Consider the following 19,874-nt stretch of genomic DNA (forward strand, 5'->3'; position numbering starts at 1 on the left):
TCATATCTTTTATTATCAATATCAATGATAAAGAATATAACTGTTTTCTTGAAACCAGTACCATTAGTAAATTTTTATTAGTATGATGCATTACAAGTTTTAAAAATTCTTTTAAACCATACATTACAGCAATATTCATGACCCAGTTAAATAATATCTTTTGAAGTGATGTATCAACATGGCTGAACTTCAAATAACTATTTCAACTAGGTTACTGAGTTTTTAAACTGAAAAACAGATAAATACAGAATCCCTTAGTGGTTTCAAACTTTTAAAAAAAATAATAGTAAAGATATGATCAGTATCATTTTTAAAAATGCTTTCTTTCAGAATTAAACTTTATAATATAAAAATATTTTAAACAGAACAGATAGGATTCTATAGCATTCTCTCTCAGGGATAGTATTTTACTAACCAATAATGATCACAAATTGAACTGTAATCCAATGCTAGGTTGAAACTTGAATAAAGCTACAATCCAGTACTCACTAGAAATTAAATCTCACCGAATTGAGTAGTATTTGTATTACAGTATTACAGTAAAGAAGGTACTTCCAGTCTGAATATATTTCCTAGTAAATGTAATTATTAGCTTCAATAAATAAATCTACTCTGTGATACATAATCAGAATGAAAAAAGACAGAAATTTTCTTTAAAATCAGCAAATTTTATAAGTAGCTGGTTGCTTGGTAACTTATAAACTAATAGAAAAGTTTCAGATCAGTCCTTCTCCACAAGTCTGAAAATTGAAAGATTCCTTACAGTGAAGTACTCTCGTAGTGAGAAATAAACACTTTGATAAAATAACTTTCAAGATACTGTCAATGGGCAAAGGAAGAGGATTCTTTTATCTATGGATAAAACTGTTAATGCTTAGCAGTATTTTGTAACAAAATCAGTTTGTAATGGTCCAGGCCAAAAAGTCAACCATTCTGTATCACAAATAAACAAGGCACTAGAAACTCTCATGGATTCCAAGATGGTTGAAAATCTTGATTAAGCAGGAATCAGATTTTGATTGTGCTTAATACTGCAACTGATACTGTGCTTAACTATTCAACTTGAGGAAGAACTCTGGTCAAAAAGGAATTGACTATGAGTGCATAATATGGCAACATGCTCCTAATCTTTGGACCACAATTGTGTGGCTCCTCAGTGAAGATTACAATTTTCAATAGAATACAAACAGAATTTGCTAATTTGTGGCTATACTGCTAGATACCTTTTCCCTATTATTCAAAGGTACTGAATTAATAGTTTTTTCTTACCATAAGTAGCAATTCCAGTGTTAATTGCCAAAATGATGCAGTATTTTAGAACAGGAAATAGGCACTGTTAACATTTTAAGAACTAACTATACTTTCATAGGATACCAAGTGCTGAACACTATGGTATTAAGAATCAAAGTGCAGCTTTGATCTTGGGGAGATATTGTGCAATAGGATTCAAAAAGAAAGAAAAAACCAAGTGTAATGGCCATGATACTGAAATAAGGTACTGTTCTTGCAAAAAATGGTCATTTTTATTATAATTCTTACTGGATTCCAATAAATCAAATTCTAATGCAAGATACAAGCTCTGCATCCAAACAAGAGACTAGTAATATCTTAGAAAATAATAACTGGCAGAAATGTTTATTAGGTTGGTTGAAAAGAAGCACAATGCAAATTGTGAAAAGAAGGAAAGAAAAAGAAAAAAAAGAAGAATAATAACTGAAGTGTGAAAACTTAGTCTGACCCACATGTAATATGCACCTGATACAACTTATCACCCAATATCAACTTGTTAGTTTTGGATGCCATTTTGTTTACAACTGTTGTTCAATCAGCAACTCACACTTACTGAAGTGTTTCTGCAACTGTGGTATTACAGAACTTAGGAACCTTGAATTATAGGTGCATGTTTCACTTAAAAATGGTTATACACTCACACTTACAGCATTAGTTATATTTGAAAAGCAAGCAATATACTTAAAGTATTAAATGACATTTCATTTGTTTTAAAACCAATACCTAAATGTAACACAATTCAAGGACAACAATAACATACAACAGTATTTCATATGAACATTTGGTATTAACTTCAGTTTACATTCATCCCATACAATAAAAATTACTTAGAGGTACTTAGTGCATTCAACATGACAGTGGAATGTTCTAATAGCCCCTTCTCACAACCCTTGCTTCTATATTTCAGCCATTTAAAATAGGTTTTCAACATAACCCTTAACTGAAGGCTCCATTAGAAAGGATGACACAAGGGCAAAACTTTTATTTTAGCAATATGTTTCAAAATGGTGCAAAATACAAAATAACTTATTTAGAACATCTGTCAAATAGCATTCAACATATGTGCAAACTCGCTTTGAAAAGAGACAAAAAAAAAGAGTAGCTTTAGCATAGCTACTGGTATGTATACTGGCATTTTTAAAATATAAATTAATTAGATAAAAAATAAGAATCTTCATGGCTATGAAGTTAAGACTATGAAGTGTTTCTAGAATTTGTTGCACGAAGTGCCAGGCTTGCAACCGATCTCATCGCACACATAGAAATCTTGTGACAAACCCCAGCATTTGAAATATAGTTGGAAGCTAAACGATACAGTCGTTCAGCTCCAAATGTGTTAAAATGCCCTGGAAGGACTTTCTCCACAAGGCCCCTATTGACTAAGTCTATTAATCGCTGGCAGGTTGTAACGTAGTCATTTATCCGGCTGTAGGGAAGCCAGTCAATCATTGAGCCATCATACACAACATCCCCACTGAACAGAATCTTCCGTTCTCTGTCATGCAAACAAATACTTCCTCTTGAATGGCCAGGCATGTGCATGACAGTGAGCTGTCTATCACCAAGGCTGATCACATCCCCTACAACAAGAAACAAAATTTTATGGACAAAACAATTTTCAAAAATGCAACCTTACATTTGTCTCTTGTTACAAACTTATGCTTAGAACAGTAACTAGTAGCCAAACAATGCAGGAAGACATATATTACTCTTCCCCCCTCCCTCCCGACAACGATGAAAGCCCACACAAGATAGGAAGAATTCTCTGAGCACTAAAACTTACCTTAGTTTAGGATTCAGTGGAAGGGGGATAGTAAAACTACAACGAAAAGAAACTGATTTTTTAAAGTTATTTTCCAGTCACATCTGCAGATAAGCAACAATATGGTCAAGCTATAGTCTAGAGGACAGGAAGGCCTGGAGGAACATTGTCCATAGGGTCGCGATGGGTCGGACACGACTTCGCAACTAACAACAACAACAATAGTCTATTTCAGTGCTGCACAATTTTAAGACACATTGACTTCAGTTCCAGAATTGCCCAGACTTAAAGTTGCCAAGATTGAGAAACACTGGTCTCCTGGAAAGTCCATCATATCATGTGGGTTTAATTTCATCCTTATTTATCAGGATGATTTCTAAGAGTTCTATTAGACTGGACAGCTTGTACTTTTCCTAGCTCTGCTCTTTTCCATTACCTCCAACTGACAGCCAATTGCCTCTAGCTCCGTAGTGGAGAGCCTATGGCACACGCAGAGCCCTTTCTGTTGGTACGCACGCCAGATGGACGCTCCCCTCCCCCTCTCCACATGTGCCTGACTAGTGGGAACTGGAAAGGGCAGGGAAAAAGAATTCAGCAGCGCTCTCACGGGAACAGGTGAGAGGAGGTTTTGGTGGGAGTGCAGCAAGAGAGCGAGTGAATGAGCAGATGGCCTTTGGAAGCGATGTGGGCGTGAGTTTGGAAAAGACTAGTAGGACGGGCATCAGTTTGTGTGCTTTGCAGAAGGCTAGTGGGAGAAGGAAGACATGTGAGTTTGGACTTTGGAGAAAGGGAGAGGGGGGGAAGAAAGGAGGAAAAGGAGAAGGAAGGAAGGCCAGCCCCATTAGTGCCACTGGGCAGATGTGAGGCCAGGCCTGCCCAGGTGATGCCGAAGCCAGCCAGCCCTTCTGCAGGAGCGCAGGGGGAGAGGGGCTACCTGAGCACTACGCCTGCCTCCCCGGGCTCCCTCGGCCTCTCCCCCCTCCAGGCTGGAGCTGGTCATATTTCCCCTGTGGGCAGCGCTGCGCCCGCCGCCAGCCTGTCCCCGGCCAAGCCTCCTCCTCCATGGCAGTGACGTGCAATCCCCAGTGCTGCAATAATGGCTTCCCTGCTGTCGTTGGCCAGTCCGTGACCCCCACCTGCCAGGTGGGGAATCGGTGGCTCATCCCGCTGTGCAGCCCCACACTGCCCACTCCGGGGTCCTCTCCTTTCGCAGCCTCCACCTGGTGGCTGGCGCACCACCCAGCAAAAGCTGGGGACAGCAGCTTCCCTGACCTTGGACAGTCCATGATCCCACCTGCTAGGCAGAGAATTGGCAAGTCCTGTGCGGACTCATGCCACCCATTCCAGGGTCCTCTCCTCCACTCGCGGCCTCCACCCAGCAGCTACCACCTCTTTCCCCTTTGGGTGCGTCAGACCAATCGGAGGGAAATTTCCGCAGCCACAAAGGGGGAAAGTGGGTTGCTGCTGCGGCCATTCTTCACTTCAAGCATCCTGAGCGCAGTGGGCGCACTGCCCAGCCAAGGCCGGGGCTGGTGTGATTGCTGCGCCTGAGGGTTGGCCTCTTTCCATGCCACCAGTTTCCCTCCCCAACAGGTGGGCCGGGTCCCCGAGACGTCCTCCAGGGCAGTGGTTCAAAGCCTTGAGCTGCCTCGCATGGTGAAGCCGGGAACTGGGGAGCTCCTCCTCAACTCCCCACGTCCACCTTGGCAGCTGTGGAGCCTCCTGAGTGGAGGGGTCCCAGGCTGAGCCGAGCGCCTGGTCCTGTAACCATTGAAACCCAGCTGTGCCCGAGTCTTGTCTTTCCGTTTGTGGGGCGCGCCCTCATTGTCAGCCCAGCCAGCCACACAGCAGAGGAGGACGATGAGGGGCGGCCATGTGTCTGGAGCTGCCTTGGCTGCTCGCTGGCCTCAGCACTGCCCAATGAGGCAGCAGAGTTTACACACCGGCTGCCCAACCTCATGGGCAGGAGGAGGCAGTGGCATCCTAATAGACCTGCACTAGTTGGTGGCATCGGCAGCCCGAGGCAGGGCTAAGGTAAGTTGGATGTGTGAGGGGAGCAGGCTCCACATGTGGGCCAAGGGCAATATCTGCAAGGGGGCCAAGGAGATGAGCAGCAACGACTTGCTCTCCAACTGCAAGCAAAAACAGATGGGATAGAGGAGGCGCATCCGGGGGTCTGCATCACGCACCTCCCCCATCCCCTACTCTGCCTGCTGCTGGAGGGCTGATCCGGTATTTGCAACGGGCTATGGAGCCCCAGAGTAGGCTGGTTGAAGGACCAGCAGGTTGTGGTTGCTGACACAAACCATTGGCCCCAATGTGCTTGTTGGCCTCTGTGTGCGGAAGCTGATAGTGTTAGGTAGCAGCCACCCCGGCCCCTGCCTCACCTTGCCTTGCTCCGTGGCAATGGCACACCCCGGCCCCTGCCTCACCTCTCCCCGCAGGATGAGCCTCCTGCCCACTGCCCCACCCACCTGAAAGCCCCTGTATCTCCCCCAACCCTGCCCAGCCCCCACAAGCATCCCTCTCCATGAGCAACATCAAGGTGGCCATTGTCGCCCAGTGTGCCGTGACCACTGCAGCCACATCCACCCAGTGGGCCATGCCCACCTGGCACCCAGCGATAAATAAGTGGGTTTGGGGTTGCAGTTCGGGCACTCGGTCTCTAAAAGGTTCGCCATCACTGCTCTAGCTGCACTCTCCTTATTCATTATAAAACAAAAGAAAACAAAACAACTGTCAACATGAAGCCTATCTCTCTCAGAAGCCCTAAAGAATCTACAACTGACTGAAGCTGAAATCACAATAGTAATATCTGACTTGTGGTATACAATATTTAATTACATCTGTCCACTCAGTATTACTCACAAAACACATAGTTTATTGAACATAAGATTATCTAGACTCCTTTTAATCAGGATATAGGCCTGGATATGGAATTGAAACTTGATGACCCCTGAGAAGGCTGGGATGGAAGGAGTATAATTTTAATTTTTTTTAAATTTTAATTCCATTTATATCCCGCCCTTCTCCGAAGACTCAGGGCGGCTTACAAGCTTAGCAGTAGCCTTCATTCTATGTATATGCCTGCTTATTAGGGCTTTCACACACACCCCCAAGCGGCATTATTACAAAGTCAGCTTAATTGCCCCCAACAATCTGGGTCCTCATTTTACCTACCTCGGAAGGATGGAAGGCTGAGTCAACCTTGAGCCTGGTGGGATGCGAACCTGCACTAATTGCAGGCAGCTGGTGCTACTTAAGGAGGCATTAGCCCACTGCTCCACCAAGGCTCTTATGAATTATACTAGTCCTGCTGGATTTGTGAGTGGCCTTCAATACCATATATCATGATATCTGCCTGCAATTATTATAAGCATTTAGACATTTTGCTGTGAGAATTATGGGGTATATTGTATTCTTGAGTGGTCAGTTCCCACAGTGGTAGTGGCAGAAGTCAGGACATTGGGTTCTGAATTGCTGCATAGTTCAGTTATCTTCCACCTATAATTTAACTTATAGCTGAAACCCTTGGGAGAGATCATCTGCCAAAATGAAGTGAGATGTCATCAAATAGGCTGATGATGTTCAATCACATATTTTCCATCTGAATCTGGGCAACATATATGGCAAAGGTCCTAATTCACTGATTGGAGGTTGTTAGGATATGGCTTATAAAAAACAACAAACTGAATTCTATCATGACACTGTGGACTTAGAAGATGACTTCTTCTATTTTACTTTGTTCAACTTTGTTCCAGGGTAGGATAATGTTTTCCCAGATGGAGTTGACTTACAATTTGTGGTTCAACATGGACTGACACTCCTACTTGAACAGTAGGTAAAGGCAATAGCAAGACAGTCAGTTACAATGGCTGATTTTTTTTAAAATCAGGAGCCTTTATTCACAATTACTTATGAATCTTGAAGCTGGATTTTGGATGTAAAATACATGGAACTGCCCTTGTAGATCATTTTGAAGCTTCATATGGTACAGTATGCAACAACCTGACTAGATAGCTGCACTCAGGTTCACTCATATATTACCACTAGTACAGGAGCTGCACTGGCTGCCAATGAGTTTCAAAGTGCAATTCAATATCATCCTTAAAGCCTAAATGGCTCAGGGGCTTCTGAATATTGTGTTACTATGACCTTTGAGTTGAATCATCCATCCTATAAGACCTGGGGATGAGGACTTACTAAGGGTACTGCCACCAAGGGAATGCCTTCTTTACAGAATCTAGATCAAGTGATATTCCCCTTCCTTTGTAATATCCAAATCACATCAGAAAATCATTTAAATCCAAGTAAGATCTTGCTACTCCCAAATGGTGATGCATCAGATGGACTATTTATGGTTATATTAAGTGATTTTTAAAAATCTTGTTATATTGCAAGCAACTTGGTATCTCTGGAAAAGAATAGCATATGAATGTATGTATAATGAAGAATTAAAACTACTGTGTTTGTATGTAGTATACAAAAATACTGCACAATATAGCATATCTTTCATTCTTCACATTGTCAATAGCAATAGCAGATATTGGCTAAAGTAAGGGTCTGATAAAGGATGAAAAATACAAAAGAGGGCAGTGAAGCCTTATCAATTAGATTTCATATTCACTTAATTCTATATATTTTAGCAGCCTAGAAAATTACTAAGTAATCAATCTGACATTCAATGAGCTAAACCTAGCTGGCTGCTTGAACTAATTTCACAAGATTTCTTACAGTCATTTGTTCTTAATCTCAGAAAACATTTTTCCTCCAAAATGGAAGTTATAGTCTCAAGGCTTTACTGTGCCTAGTACAAAGGGATATGTATAAATATGTATATGTGTATTAGTCTGATTATTTTTATTTAATTTACAGATTGTTTACATATTGGTTTATCAGAGAGGAAGAATAGAATAGGTAGGAGAAAATACAAATAAACCAATATATTTAAAGTATCTGGTATTATAATAATAATAATAATATACACGTAGAAATATATTATTAAAGGTAGGTAATTTATTATGCCTCTTTCTCAACAGAAAATAATTTGAGCAAAAAAATTTAAAAAGTTTCAAATTAAGTTTCTTTCTAGCCATTTTAGACATATTGCAGTTTTCAGTACATACGCATTAAAATTAATATAATTTGCAAGTAGACTCGGAGTCTGATGTTCCAACTGTGGACGTTAATTCCTCATAGCACATGGATTAATTACGTAGGTGGAAATTAAAATCTGAGTTGGAAACTCTCTTTTTCTTCTTCCCCTTAATACCAGCTTTAGTTTCCTATTACCCTGCCCTAAGCCAGAGATCTTCATTGTAACTAAAATACATTAAACTATTGAATCAGTCAGCTTACTCACTAAAGTATTAACTCACAATCTACAGTATTTTATTAGCTAACATTAAATCACTTTCCATTTTAGACTCAGAATGAACTCTGGTTTCAACTAAACCTTAACCTAAGGGCTACAGTTTGTGCAAGAAAGGAAGAGCAAGGAGTGGTGACCATCTTTCTCAAGTTCATTTGCCATAATTTAGAAATCTGGAAATCCACATCCAAAACAGGTTAATATGCATTTCTTCTTGTGTAAGGTGTTCTGTGGAAGCACCCAAACAAAAAAAAAACAAATTAGGAACAAAAGTACTATTCATTCTGAAGCAATCCCTTTAATTCTACAGCAAAGAATTAATGCTCATAATTGCACAGTGGCTGAGGAAATAAAACGATCAAACAAATGAAACAAACGATCAAACAAATGGTACCTTTACAGTACCAGCAGCAGCAACATTTTTTTTATGGTTTAGCATCGTATTATTATTTTTTATTTTTTTTTATTTTAATTCCATTTATATCCCGTCCTTCTCTGAAGACTCAGGGCGGCTTACAAGCTTAGCAGTATTATGTTCTTTTATTACTGATATTGTTTTAATTGTTGCTTAGGAGTAACTCGAGGTTAGATATAAAATGAGCAGCTATATAAATGTTATAAATAAATATATGAATAACTAAGTGTGCATCACCTGGAAATGTAAGCAGACAGATTGTGAATGCAGATGTCCCTCTAATCCCTCTAATGCAGACATGTCAAACACAAGGCCTAGGGGCCAGATCCGGCCCGCAAAGTGGTTTCATGCGGCCCGCGAAGCCATCCTGGAAACAGTGAGGGAACGGCCCCCACTGCCTTGGCCCTGGCCCAGAGACCCTCCTTCTGCCCGAGACCCTCAGATCTGTCCCACTCCTGCCCAGGCCCCCATAGGCACCCTTGATGCGAACGATCTAGAGCTGGCCATGCCCACCCAGTAGGCCATACGCACTCTAGCCACGCCCACCCAGTAGGCCACGCCCACCCTGGCCATACCCACCCGGCCCCCTGAGGGTAACCGCAATGCTGATGCAGCCCTCAATGAAATTGAGTTTGACACCCCTGCTCTAATGCATATGTCCCTCTAAAATAATGAAATGATTTTCTATCTGAGCTTTTCTTGCAATGCTTTTATTGACTGACTCACTATCTTTGAGAATGCCATCTTCCCAGAAAGGATACGATATATAATTTAAACTAGTTAAAGCATAACAGATATTTTTTCTATTTTAAATTTTAATAGATTCCATAAAAAACCATGATGGAAAAATTACTTCATTGTACATAGTAGTAACTAGAAGCTTGCTGTATTATAGTCCTGACCATAATCCATTAGGCATTTTAATGTTTAATTAACAAGAATGATCAACAGATCCATTAACACTAATTTGGATGTACTTACATTTCACAGATATTATGATTCAGGTCTTCCCAAGGTATTTGTTTACATATGTAAAATCTAAAATTGTGTACAAAATGGAAACAAAGTATGTACCCCACCATTGAACTATTGCACTTTTCTCAAATATGGTGCAAAACTGTTTAAAAGTAGTGTGTGCCCTAAAATAATTTTAATAATGCATTGTAATGTTCAGATGCATGGATCTGTTTATACATACTGTACTGATGCTCTATGCAGATGTTTATTTATACATGAAAACACTAAAATAGTAATAGATTCTAAGATGTCCTCAAGTGCTACCTTCACTATCTCTAGGATTCTCTAATAGCCCTCAAACATTCAGTGATTATACCTGAAATGAAAGTCTAACTAAAAAATGAAGATGCAATAGTTTCTTTTAGAATAGCCCACACTCCTAGAGACACTGAAGGTTATACTTGCATTTACTTATACTTTTTAATTATCACATCTGTGTAAGATTACCTGCACTTGTTAAAATATGTATCAATCATGTATATGTTAATGTAACTCAAACACTAAAAGCACAGAAATTTGTAGGAGGAAAAGAGCGTCGGGGGGGAGGGGCGGTGAAGGAATGTACTCTATGAGGCCTTGACTCAAAACTCTACCATGCAGATACAGATAGTCCTCGACTTACAACAGTTACAGTGGCACTGAAAAAAGTGACTTGTGATCTGTTTTTCACACCTACAACCTTTCCAGCATCCACATGATCATGTGATCAAAATTCAGATGCTTGGCAACTGGTTCATATTTATGACCATTGCTGTGTCCCAAGATCATGTCATTACTTTTTAAAACCTTCTGATAAGCAAAGTCAATGGGGAAGCCAGATTCACTTAACAACCGGGTTGCTAACTTATCAACTGCAGTGATTCACTTAACAACTGAGGCAAGAAAAGTCATAAAATGGGGCAACATTCACTTAATAAATGTCTCACTTAACAACAGAAATTTTGGACCCAATTGTGGTTGTAAATCGAGGACTACCCATACTTGGATGTGAGCTTGTGATACAAATATATAAAGGGAGAGGGGTTGGTGTCATACTACAACATATATTTGTAATTAAAAACAGATGCCTATGATTACAAATGGACTGTTAGTAGTAATTTAGGCAAAATAAAGATGTTTCTAAGTCAATTACAAGTAAATGGTTGCAGCTCTTTGGGAGAGCACTTGTGCTCATGTAGACCTATCCATATTCAAGCCACAATATTACCTACTAGTGCTGGAAAAGACTCAAGATAGAAACCTTTTAGAACAACTGTTAGTGTCAAGATAAAAAAGAGAAAGGTGGATCAAAGATAAAATGCAGTTTTCTGCAATTTTACATTAAATATAATTAAGGTGGGTTACAAATACGAAAATATCAAAAAGCCATAAACTTTTGCTCCCAAATTCCAGTACTTTTTATAATCCCTGAAAAGTTAATCTGACCACATATAACAGAAATGTAGCTAGGGACATATTAAAAATGAAGAGTCTAAAATAATAGGTGTAATGAGGCAAGTGAAAAGAATCAGATGATCAATCTAATTTGGATTATGTCTTTACGATTCTTCATGCCTATTTTATAAATTAGATATTAAACATGTGGATTGAACTATTAGTCTTGGGTTGTAATATGTGAAACACTTAATTGAAGGAAGCGTGCATAAAATGTTACTCCTAGGTTATAATCTGTGGATTATATTTAAAGGATTTCGGTATGTATTTTCTTAAATATAACCTGCTGGTCCAAAATGTTGATAGAATTGCAGGGTGAAAAAGATACTGGGAAAAATCTCATAAAACTAAAATCTATTGTTTATTCTCAAAATGTTACACACAAACAAACAATTTCAGTGTACAGCACAAATATTTGATGTGTTCAAAACACATTGTTCATAGCAATGTTACTACCTGGCAAAATTGTATTCTTGGATATTTTTCTCTGGCTAATATGCCTGTTTATTCTTTTCTCACCCCACAATGGGGATGCCCTACAGAAGCACAAAGTATTAAGCATCTTAGTGAAATGCTCTATCATGTACTTTGTATACCACCCATTCTTCAGCAGATGCCAAGATGTCCCCACCCTACGGTTTCTTTCCGACTCTGACAGTGCACATTCATGTTTGTATGACCTTTAAGAGGCAGACACACAAAGATGCTCTCCACCTCTCCTTTCAGAGATACATTTTTAACACCAAAAAGATAATTTCAACATCATAGATGAAAGATCCATTTACCTCCCATTTTTCTCTAAGAACCAACCACACTACTCTGTTTCTATGGTCCCTTCCCATTTTATAATCTCCTTTTAAAACATTTAATAAAAGTACAGGGATCACATAATGCTGTGTTTTCCATTCCCATTCCACTCCCACTCCCCATGTTTCCCTTCTCTTTTCCTTATACATCTATTTCCTAGTGATTTCAAATATTAGAATTCCTCCACTCTTTGCCATTCCCAAAGAACTGAAGCTATAAACACAGACAAATTTTATTATTTCACCGAATTACCAGAAATTCTCTTCCTTCTACACTCTGCTACTGAAATGCCCTAATGCACCTCTCCCGTGCCTTTATTCTGCATGAGGGTTCATTAGGGTTCAAAATCCATCTGCCTCCTTCGCCTGAACCTTTATGAATTAAGTATCATTACTACATACAATGCACAAAAAAACCCAGAACTTTCTGTTTTTATGTCACCCTCTCATAAGGCTCCAGACAATGCTCTTGCATTTTTGGTAGGCAAATGCTAATGCCCAGTATTTATTTTCAGTAACAGAAAAGTTGCTGGACTCCAACAGCCCTGCTTTCTATACAAATGATCCACTTCAGCAGGAACCCAGTAGGCATGTGCAGTACAGAAATAATACTGATGATACTCAACCCTTCCTGGTACAAGCCGGTCCAATTTACCTATGACCTATCAGATATTAAAGAAAGCCAAATTCTGCAGGTGGCCAGAGACTCTTATTTTATTTATTTAATTAGTTTTCTCACAGGATGTTTCCTGAAGTAATAAAAAAGGGGGAAAGAAAATGGAGGGGGGGGAAACACCATCCCTCCAAATTTATCATATAGAATGCTAGAAATCACTCAGTGTTTAAAAAAAAAAAATAATTTCTGAAAGCATTACATAAGCGTCCTTTCATGACTTGGACCAGAAAGCAGCTGATAAAAAGAAAGCGTTCATCAATTCAGGACTGTACACCAAATCGGTCACAGTTGGGGCGTGGAGTTGCCTGCCTTTCTCCCGAAAGGTGCCTCCAGCAGGAGATGCGGCTCTCCCTTGCTAGCCCATTATCTTCTCCCCTCCCCGCTCTTACCCTCCTGCAAGACGTGCGTCGGCTGGACGGGTCGCACACGAAACTGCCTGGCCCTCCAGCCGGGGCTGGGCTGCCTCACCACCTCGCTGTCCGACAGCCAAGTGACGGTCTCGTAGTTATCGCCGCGGCGCAGGGCTCCGGCTTCGGCGCTGTGCACGGCCACCTCCTCGAACTGGTGCAGTCCGCCCGAATGGTCGAAGTGCACATGGGTGGCGATGGCTAGCAACGGCCGCCGTCGCCGCCCACTGCTTGCGGGCTCCTTCTCTGCTTCGCCGAGACCAGCTCCCTCCTGGTCACCCTGGGCCGGATCGGGATCCAAAAGCCCAGCCAAGTGAAGGTAGTCGGGGAGGCTGCGCAGCCCCAGCCCGGTGTCGATCACCACGTCCCGCTGGGAGCCGCGCACCAGCCAGATATTGGCCCGATTGCCCGACTCGTAGAAACGCTCTTGGATCCAGTAGATACCTCCACCCAGAGACTTATGGGCGAACCATTCCAGCGCCGACATCACTGCCGGCCGCCCAACGAAGCGCTGTGGCCAGACGACCCGTCTCCTGCCTGCGATGTTTTGGGGTAGGATCGCGCGTGCGAACGGCCCGGACGCGGAGCTTAGACGCGAAGGAGGGCGGATCCAGAAGGAGGAGGAGCTAGAGGCGGGGACTGAATCACCAGGTCCTCAGCGTAACCCTACTCGACTTATCGGGTGGTCCCCACCCGGTTCTTTCCCACTGCAGTAACGCGTCAGACGGAAGGAAGGGGGCTGAGGGAAGGCGGGTTTGCCTTGGAAGGGGATGCGGTTGCACGTGGGGATTTGCCTGCGAGACTGAAGATGCGGCTACACGACAAAAGCGCTAAAGAAAATGCAAGTCTCTCTCACTAGTGCTTCCTAAGTGCAGTATTTAAGAAGGGAGTTTTATTAAATCTTCATAATAACGCTGAAGGCAAAGAACCATTGCAAGCCAGAGTAAAGGAATTTAAATGGGCAGGGACTATTATTGTCTGACTGTCTATTTATTTTCAGTATAATTCAGACAGCTGCCTATCTGAACCTTGTGAATTTAGGTAGTCACAAAGCAAAATGCATTGTTGTTGTGTTGTTAGCTACGAAGTCGTGTCCGACCCATCGCGACCCTATGGACAACATTCCTCCAGGCCTTCCTGTCTTCTACCATCTTCTGGAGTCCATCTAAGCTCACGCCTACTGCTTCAGTGACTCCATCCAGCCACCTCATTCTCTGTCGTCCCCTTCTTCTATTGCCCTCAATCTTTCCCAGCATTAGGCTCTTCTCCAGTGAGTCCTTCCTTCTCATTAGGTGGCCAAAGTATTTGAGTTTTAGCTTCAGGATCTGGCCTTCTAAAGAGCAGTCAGGATTGATCTCCTCTAGGACTGACCGGTTTGATCGCCTTGCGGTCCAAGGGACTCGCAGGAGTCTTCTCCAGCACCATAGTTCAAAGGCCTCAATTCTTTGGCGCTCAGCCTTTCTTATGGTCCAACTTTCACTGCCATACATTGCAACTGGGAAGACCATAGCCTTGACTATACGCACTTTTGTTGACAGGGTGATGTCTCTGCTTTTTAGTGTGCTGTCTAGATTTGCCATGGCTTTCCTCCCCAGGAGCAAGCGTCTTTTAATTTCTTGGCTACAGTCCCCATCTGCAGTGATCTTGGAGCCCAGGAAAACAAAATCTGTCACTACCTCCATTTCTTCCCCATCTATTTGCCAGGAATTGAGAGGACCAGTTGCCATGATCTTGGTTTTCTTAATGTTAAGTTTCAACCCAAGTTTTGCACTCTCCTTCTTCACCCGCAACAAGAGGCTCTTTAGTTCTTCTTCACTTTCTGCCATTAGAGTGGTATCATCTGCGTATCTTAGGTTGTTGATATTTCTTCCGGCAATCTTAATTCCAACTTTTGATTCATCTAGCCCTGCCTTTCTCATGATGTGCTCTGCATATAAGTTAAATAGGCAGGGCGACAGTATACAGCCTTGCCGGACTCCTTTCCCAATTTTGAACCAATCAGTGGTTCCGTGTCCAGTTCTCACTGTTGCTTCTTGACCCGCATATAGGTTTCTCAAGAGACAAATAAGATGGTCTGGTACTCCCATCTCTTTAAGAACTTGCCACAGTTTGTTATGATCCACACAATCAAAGGCTTTAGCATAGTCAATGAAGCAGAAGTAGATGTTTTTCTGGAACTCCCTAGCTTTCTCCATGATCCAGCGTATGTTGGCAATTTGATCTCTAGTTCCTCTGCCTCTTCGAAATCCTGCCTGTACTTCTGGTAGTTCTCGATCCACATACTGCTGAAGTCTAGCTTGTAGGATTTTAAGCATGACTTTACTAGCATGAGAAATGAGTGCAATGGTGCGATAGTTTGAACATTCTTTGGCACTGCCTTTCTTTGGAATTGGAATGTAAACTGATCTTTTCCAATCCTGTGGCCACTGTTGAGTTTTCCAAATTTGCTGGCAAATTGAGTGTAGCACTTTTACTGCACTGTCTTTTAAGATTTTGAATAGCTCAGCTGGAATACTGTCACCTCCACTAGCTTTGTTGTTGCTCAGCTTTTCTAAGGCCCACTTCACCTCACATTCTAGGATGTCTGGCTCGAGGTCAGTGACCACATCATTGTGATTATCTGGGACGTTAAGCTCATTCTTGTATAGTTCTTCTGTGTAATTTTGCCACCTCTTCTTAATCTCTTCTGCCTCTGTTAGGTCCCTGCCATTTTGGTCCTTTATCATGCCCATTTTTGCATTAAACGTTCCCTTCATCTCTCCAATTTTCTTGAAAAGATCTCTGGTCCTCCCTATTCTATTGTTTTCTTCTATTTCTTTGCACTGTTCATTTAAGAAGGCATTCTTATCTCTTCTAGCTATTCTCTGGAATTCTGCATTCAATTGGGCATATCTATGTTTTTCTCCCTTGCCTTTCGCTTCCCTCCTTTCCTCAGCTATTTGCAAAGCTTCCTCAGACAGCCATTTTGCTTTCTTGCATTTCTTTTTCTTTGGGATAGTTTTGGTTGCTACCTGTTGTACAATGTCGCGAACCTCTGTCCATAGTTCTTCAGGCACTCTGTCTATCAGATCTAATTCCTTAAATCTATTTGTCACCTCTACTGTATATTCAACAGGGATATGATTTAATTCATACCTGACTGGCCTAGTACTTTTCCCTACTTTCTTCAGTTTAAGCCTAAACTTTGCAAGGAGAAGCTCATGGTCTGAGCCACAGTCAGCTCCTGGTCTTGTTTTTACCGACTGTATAGAGCTTCTCCATCTTTGGCTGCAGAGCATATAGTCAATCTGATTTCTGTGTTGACCGTCTGGTGATGTCCATGTGTAGAGCCGTCTCTTGGGTTGTTGGAAAAGAGTGTTTGCTATGACCATCGTATTCTCTTGACAAAATTCTATCAGCCTGTGCCCTGCTTCATTTTGTACTCCAAGGCCAAACTTGCCTGTTATTCCAGTTATCTTTTGGCTTCCTACTTTAGCATTCCAATCCCCCATCATGATAAGGACATCATTTTTTGGTGTTACTTCTATAAGGTGCTGTAGGGCTTCATAGAACCGGTCAATTTCATCCTCTTCAGCACTGGTGGTTGGGGCATAGACTTGGACTACTGTGATATTGAATGGTTTGCCTTGGATTCGAACTGAGATCATTCTGTCATTTTGAGGATTGTATCCCAGTATTGATTTTCCTACTCTTTTATTGACAATGAAGGCTACTCCATTTCTTCTGAGGGATTCTTGCCCGCAGTAGTATACCTGATGGTCATCTGAATTAAATTCACCCATTCCTGTCCATTTTAGTTCGCTGATACCTAAGATGTCGATGTTCAGTCTTGTCATCTCTTGTTTGACCACGTCCAGCTTTCCTTGATTCATGGATCTTACATTCCAGGTTCCTATGGAGAAAAAATCTTTACAGCATCGGACTTTCCTTTCACCACCAGACATATCCACAGCTGAGCGTCCTTTCGGCTTTGGCCCAGTCGCTTCATTCTTTCTGGCGCTACTAGTACTAGCCCTCTGCTCTTCCCCAGTAGCATATTGGACGCCTTCCGACCTGAGGGGCTCATCTTCCAGCGTCATATCCTTTTGCCTTTTGGTACTGTCCATAGGGTTTTCATGGCAAAGATACTGGAGTGGGTTGCCATTTCCTTCTCCAGTGGATCACGTTTTGTCAGAACTCTCAGCTATGACCTGTCCGTCTTGGGTGGCCCTGCACGGCATAGCTCATAGCTTCATTGAATTACGCAAGCCCCTTCGCCACGACAAGGCAGTAATCCATGAAGGGGGCAAAATGCATAAAAACATGGGAAATCATAGAAACATTACAGTGTAAATGAGGGCTATAAAAACGATCTCTTAATCAACTTTCCATACATTTCGGTGTGGCCCCACTGCTAGAAGAAAGAAAAAAAAAAAAAAAACAAGTCTTCAAGGCTTTTTGGAAGGGTTACACTGTATAGTCAGGACCATCTGGATCTCTTTGGAGAGAGATCCTGTTCCATAGGGCAGGCGCTGTGAATGGAAAATACATGCTGCCCAAATCCCACTAGATGGCATTGTTTCATAGAAGAGATTTGGTGCATGCCACCCTGTCAGATCTGGTAGGTCAGGTAGACACAACACAACTGAGGTCAGACAATCTCATATAACCTGGCCATGTGGGGCCTTATAGGTAACTAGCAGGACTTTAAATTGCACCCAAAAACCAACTGGGAGCCAGTGCAATGGTGTTATGGGAGCATTCAAAGGTGCACCCAACATTGTAGGTATTATAGCATTCAGAAGCTGATCCAAACTACATTTGGGACCACTCTGGAGTACTATCTGAACATCGTTTAGGACAACCCTAAATCTAGTACAATAGTGTGTGTTGCACCAGAACAAATGAGAAGGGACTAAGGCGTGAGTGATCCTGAGTGCAACCTTGCATTCTAGGAATGGATGCAGTTGGTGCATATGATGCATTTGTATAAAAGGGCTACTAACTATAGCTGCCCCCTGCTCTTCAAGCAAGAACTGTGAATCCACAAAGACCACTAAATTGTACTAAATTGCCAGAAGAACTGCATCCCCATCCAGATTCAAAGATGAGAAATCTCTAGACTGGGGAAGCTCTACAACCTAATGTTTCTGTCTTGCTAGGAATGAGTTCAGTTAGTGGGAAAGACCTTTGACAATATCATTTGGCTATAAAGACACAGCTGTATCATCAGCATATTGGTTGTATTTAACGCTGTGCTGGTGGATGACCTCACCAATGGCTTCATATAGATGCTAAATAGAGGTGGGGAGAGAGGCTCTGAGGCATTCCCACAGTCCCTATAGTTACATTTTCCATCACCGCAACACTGACTGGAAGGTCCTATTTGTCTGAACTGCCCCAGCACCAACTGATATTCAGAGGGAGTTTGCAGAATTTCCTAAGGCTTTGCTTCAAACCTTGATTGAAGCCTTACTCGTCCCTTCGGATGAGAGGGCGACAATGGCTTCAGATGGGATTGGCTCCATACATCATCCTTCTGTCTGTGGGTCTTAGTGGATTCAGTAGTTTTTAGAAAAGCTCCATGCAATAAAAAAATAGGGTTGAAAATGAAGATGAGTCTGAATGAACACATATTAAGAGTCCATATTGACTACATCAAGGTTAGTAAGAGTGACAACTTTATTTTTCCACTGTTATTGTATCCACAGAATGCCAGCTACTGGTACTCTTTAAAATGGCTCACCAGAGAACAGGCAGAGAAACATCTTTAGGATTGCTATGAGGATTATTCTAGAGGTGAAATTGCTCAGATCAGATACCAAATACACATGTCCTATGGAGATTGTATTGTATTGTATGACTGTATTGTATGACTTAGTTTGAGCCCCCTTCCTCACTTGAGGAAATTGACAGGGCCCTCAGGTTCTGAATATGCTATCAGTTTATAAAACCAATGCCCCTTTGTTGATTAAAGCCTCCTAGGAATATGGTTGAGCAGCAATGAATTCATCAACTAAACCACTGGTTTTATAAGCCTTTAAGGAGGTAATAATCGGTCTCCTTCTCAAGTAATCATCTCTAGATTTAGTGTGTTGGATAATTTCTGACCCATCTACAACTTGCTCTTGAATTAATGCCATGTACATCTTGATTTTTATCATGCAAATTACGTAAAATATGTAATTTATGTCAATGACATCACAGAAATTACATAATGTCATTTGCTCCAAGGCCTAATGGTGCATGTGAGGTTGTCATGCCTTCTATTGGATATCTATGGACTATGTCATTCAGCAGTATTTATCTTTCAAAAGGCAGAGATAATAATCTCAGGTTCATGCACCAACCTAAAAACTAGAGATTGTGAGCCCAAGACACACATTTCCTTTTTGTTTACTATAAATGAGACATTCACTTTTATCCCCACCAGTACATTATATAGTGAATTATTTTGGATATTATACTGACATTCTTAGTCTATCAGTATAATGAAGAATTCATGCACATGTAATGCACGTCACCCCAAATATGGAGTAGGAAAGTGGCTCTTTGTGTGAAATTGAAAGAAAAATTTAGACGTACTACAGTTCAGAGAAATTCCTGGCTTAGGCTTTTCTACTTTGTCTTTCAAAGCACCTCTTCTGATCACATTTTGTGTAGAAGCTTTTGTTTAATGTACCACTCTTTAATTTTCCTGACAAGACTGTCAGTTTC

The 19,874-nt window shown here is 41.6% G+C and overlaps 1 protein-coding gene across 1 annotated transcript; it reads right to left on the reverse strand.

The window, feature by feature from the left end:
- MBLAC2 (metallo-beta-lactamase domain containing 2) lies at positions 1–14,347 on the reverse strand. Its single transcript, XM_081319349.1, has 2 exons — positions 13,161–14,347; positions 1–2,870 (listed from the first exon to the last, which is right to left on the reverse strand). Exons 1-2 carry the CDS (start codon positions 13,663–13,665, stop codon positions 2,485–2,487), a joined length of 891 nt encoding a protein of 296 aa, XP_081175475.1. The 5' UTR covers positions 13,666–14,347; the 3' UTR covers positions 1–2,484.
- Between the last annotated feature and the right edge of the window lie 5,527 nt (positions 14,348–19,874).

The sequence above is a fragment of the Vipera berus genome, assembly GCF_964194415.1.
Source record: "Vipera berus genome assembly, chromosome: 2".
Lineage (NCBI taxonomy): Eukaryota > Metazoa > Chordata > Lepidosauria > Squamata > Viperidae > Vipera > Vipera berus.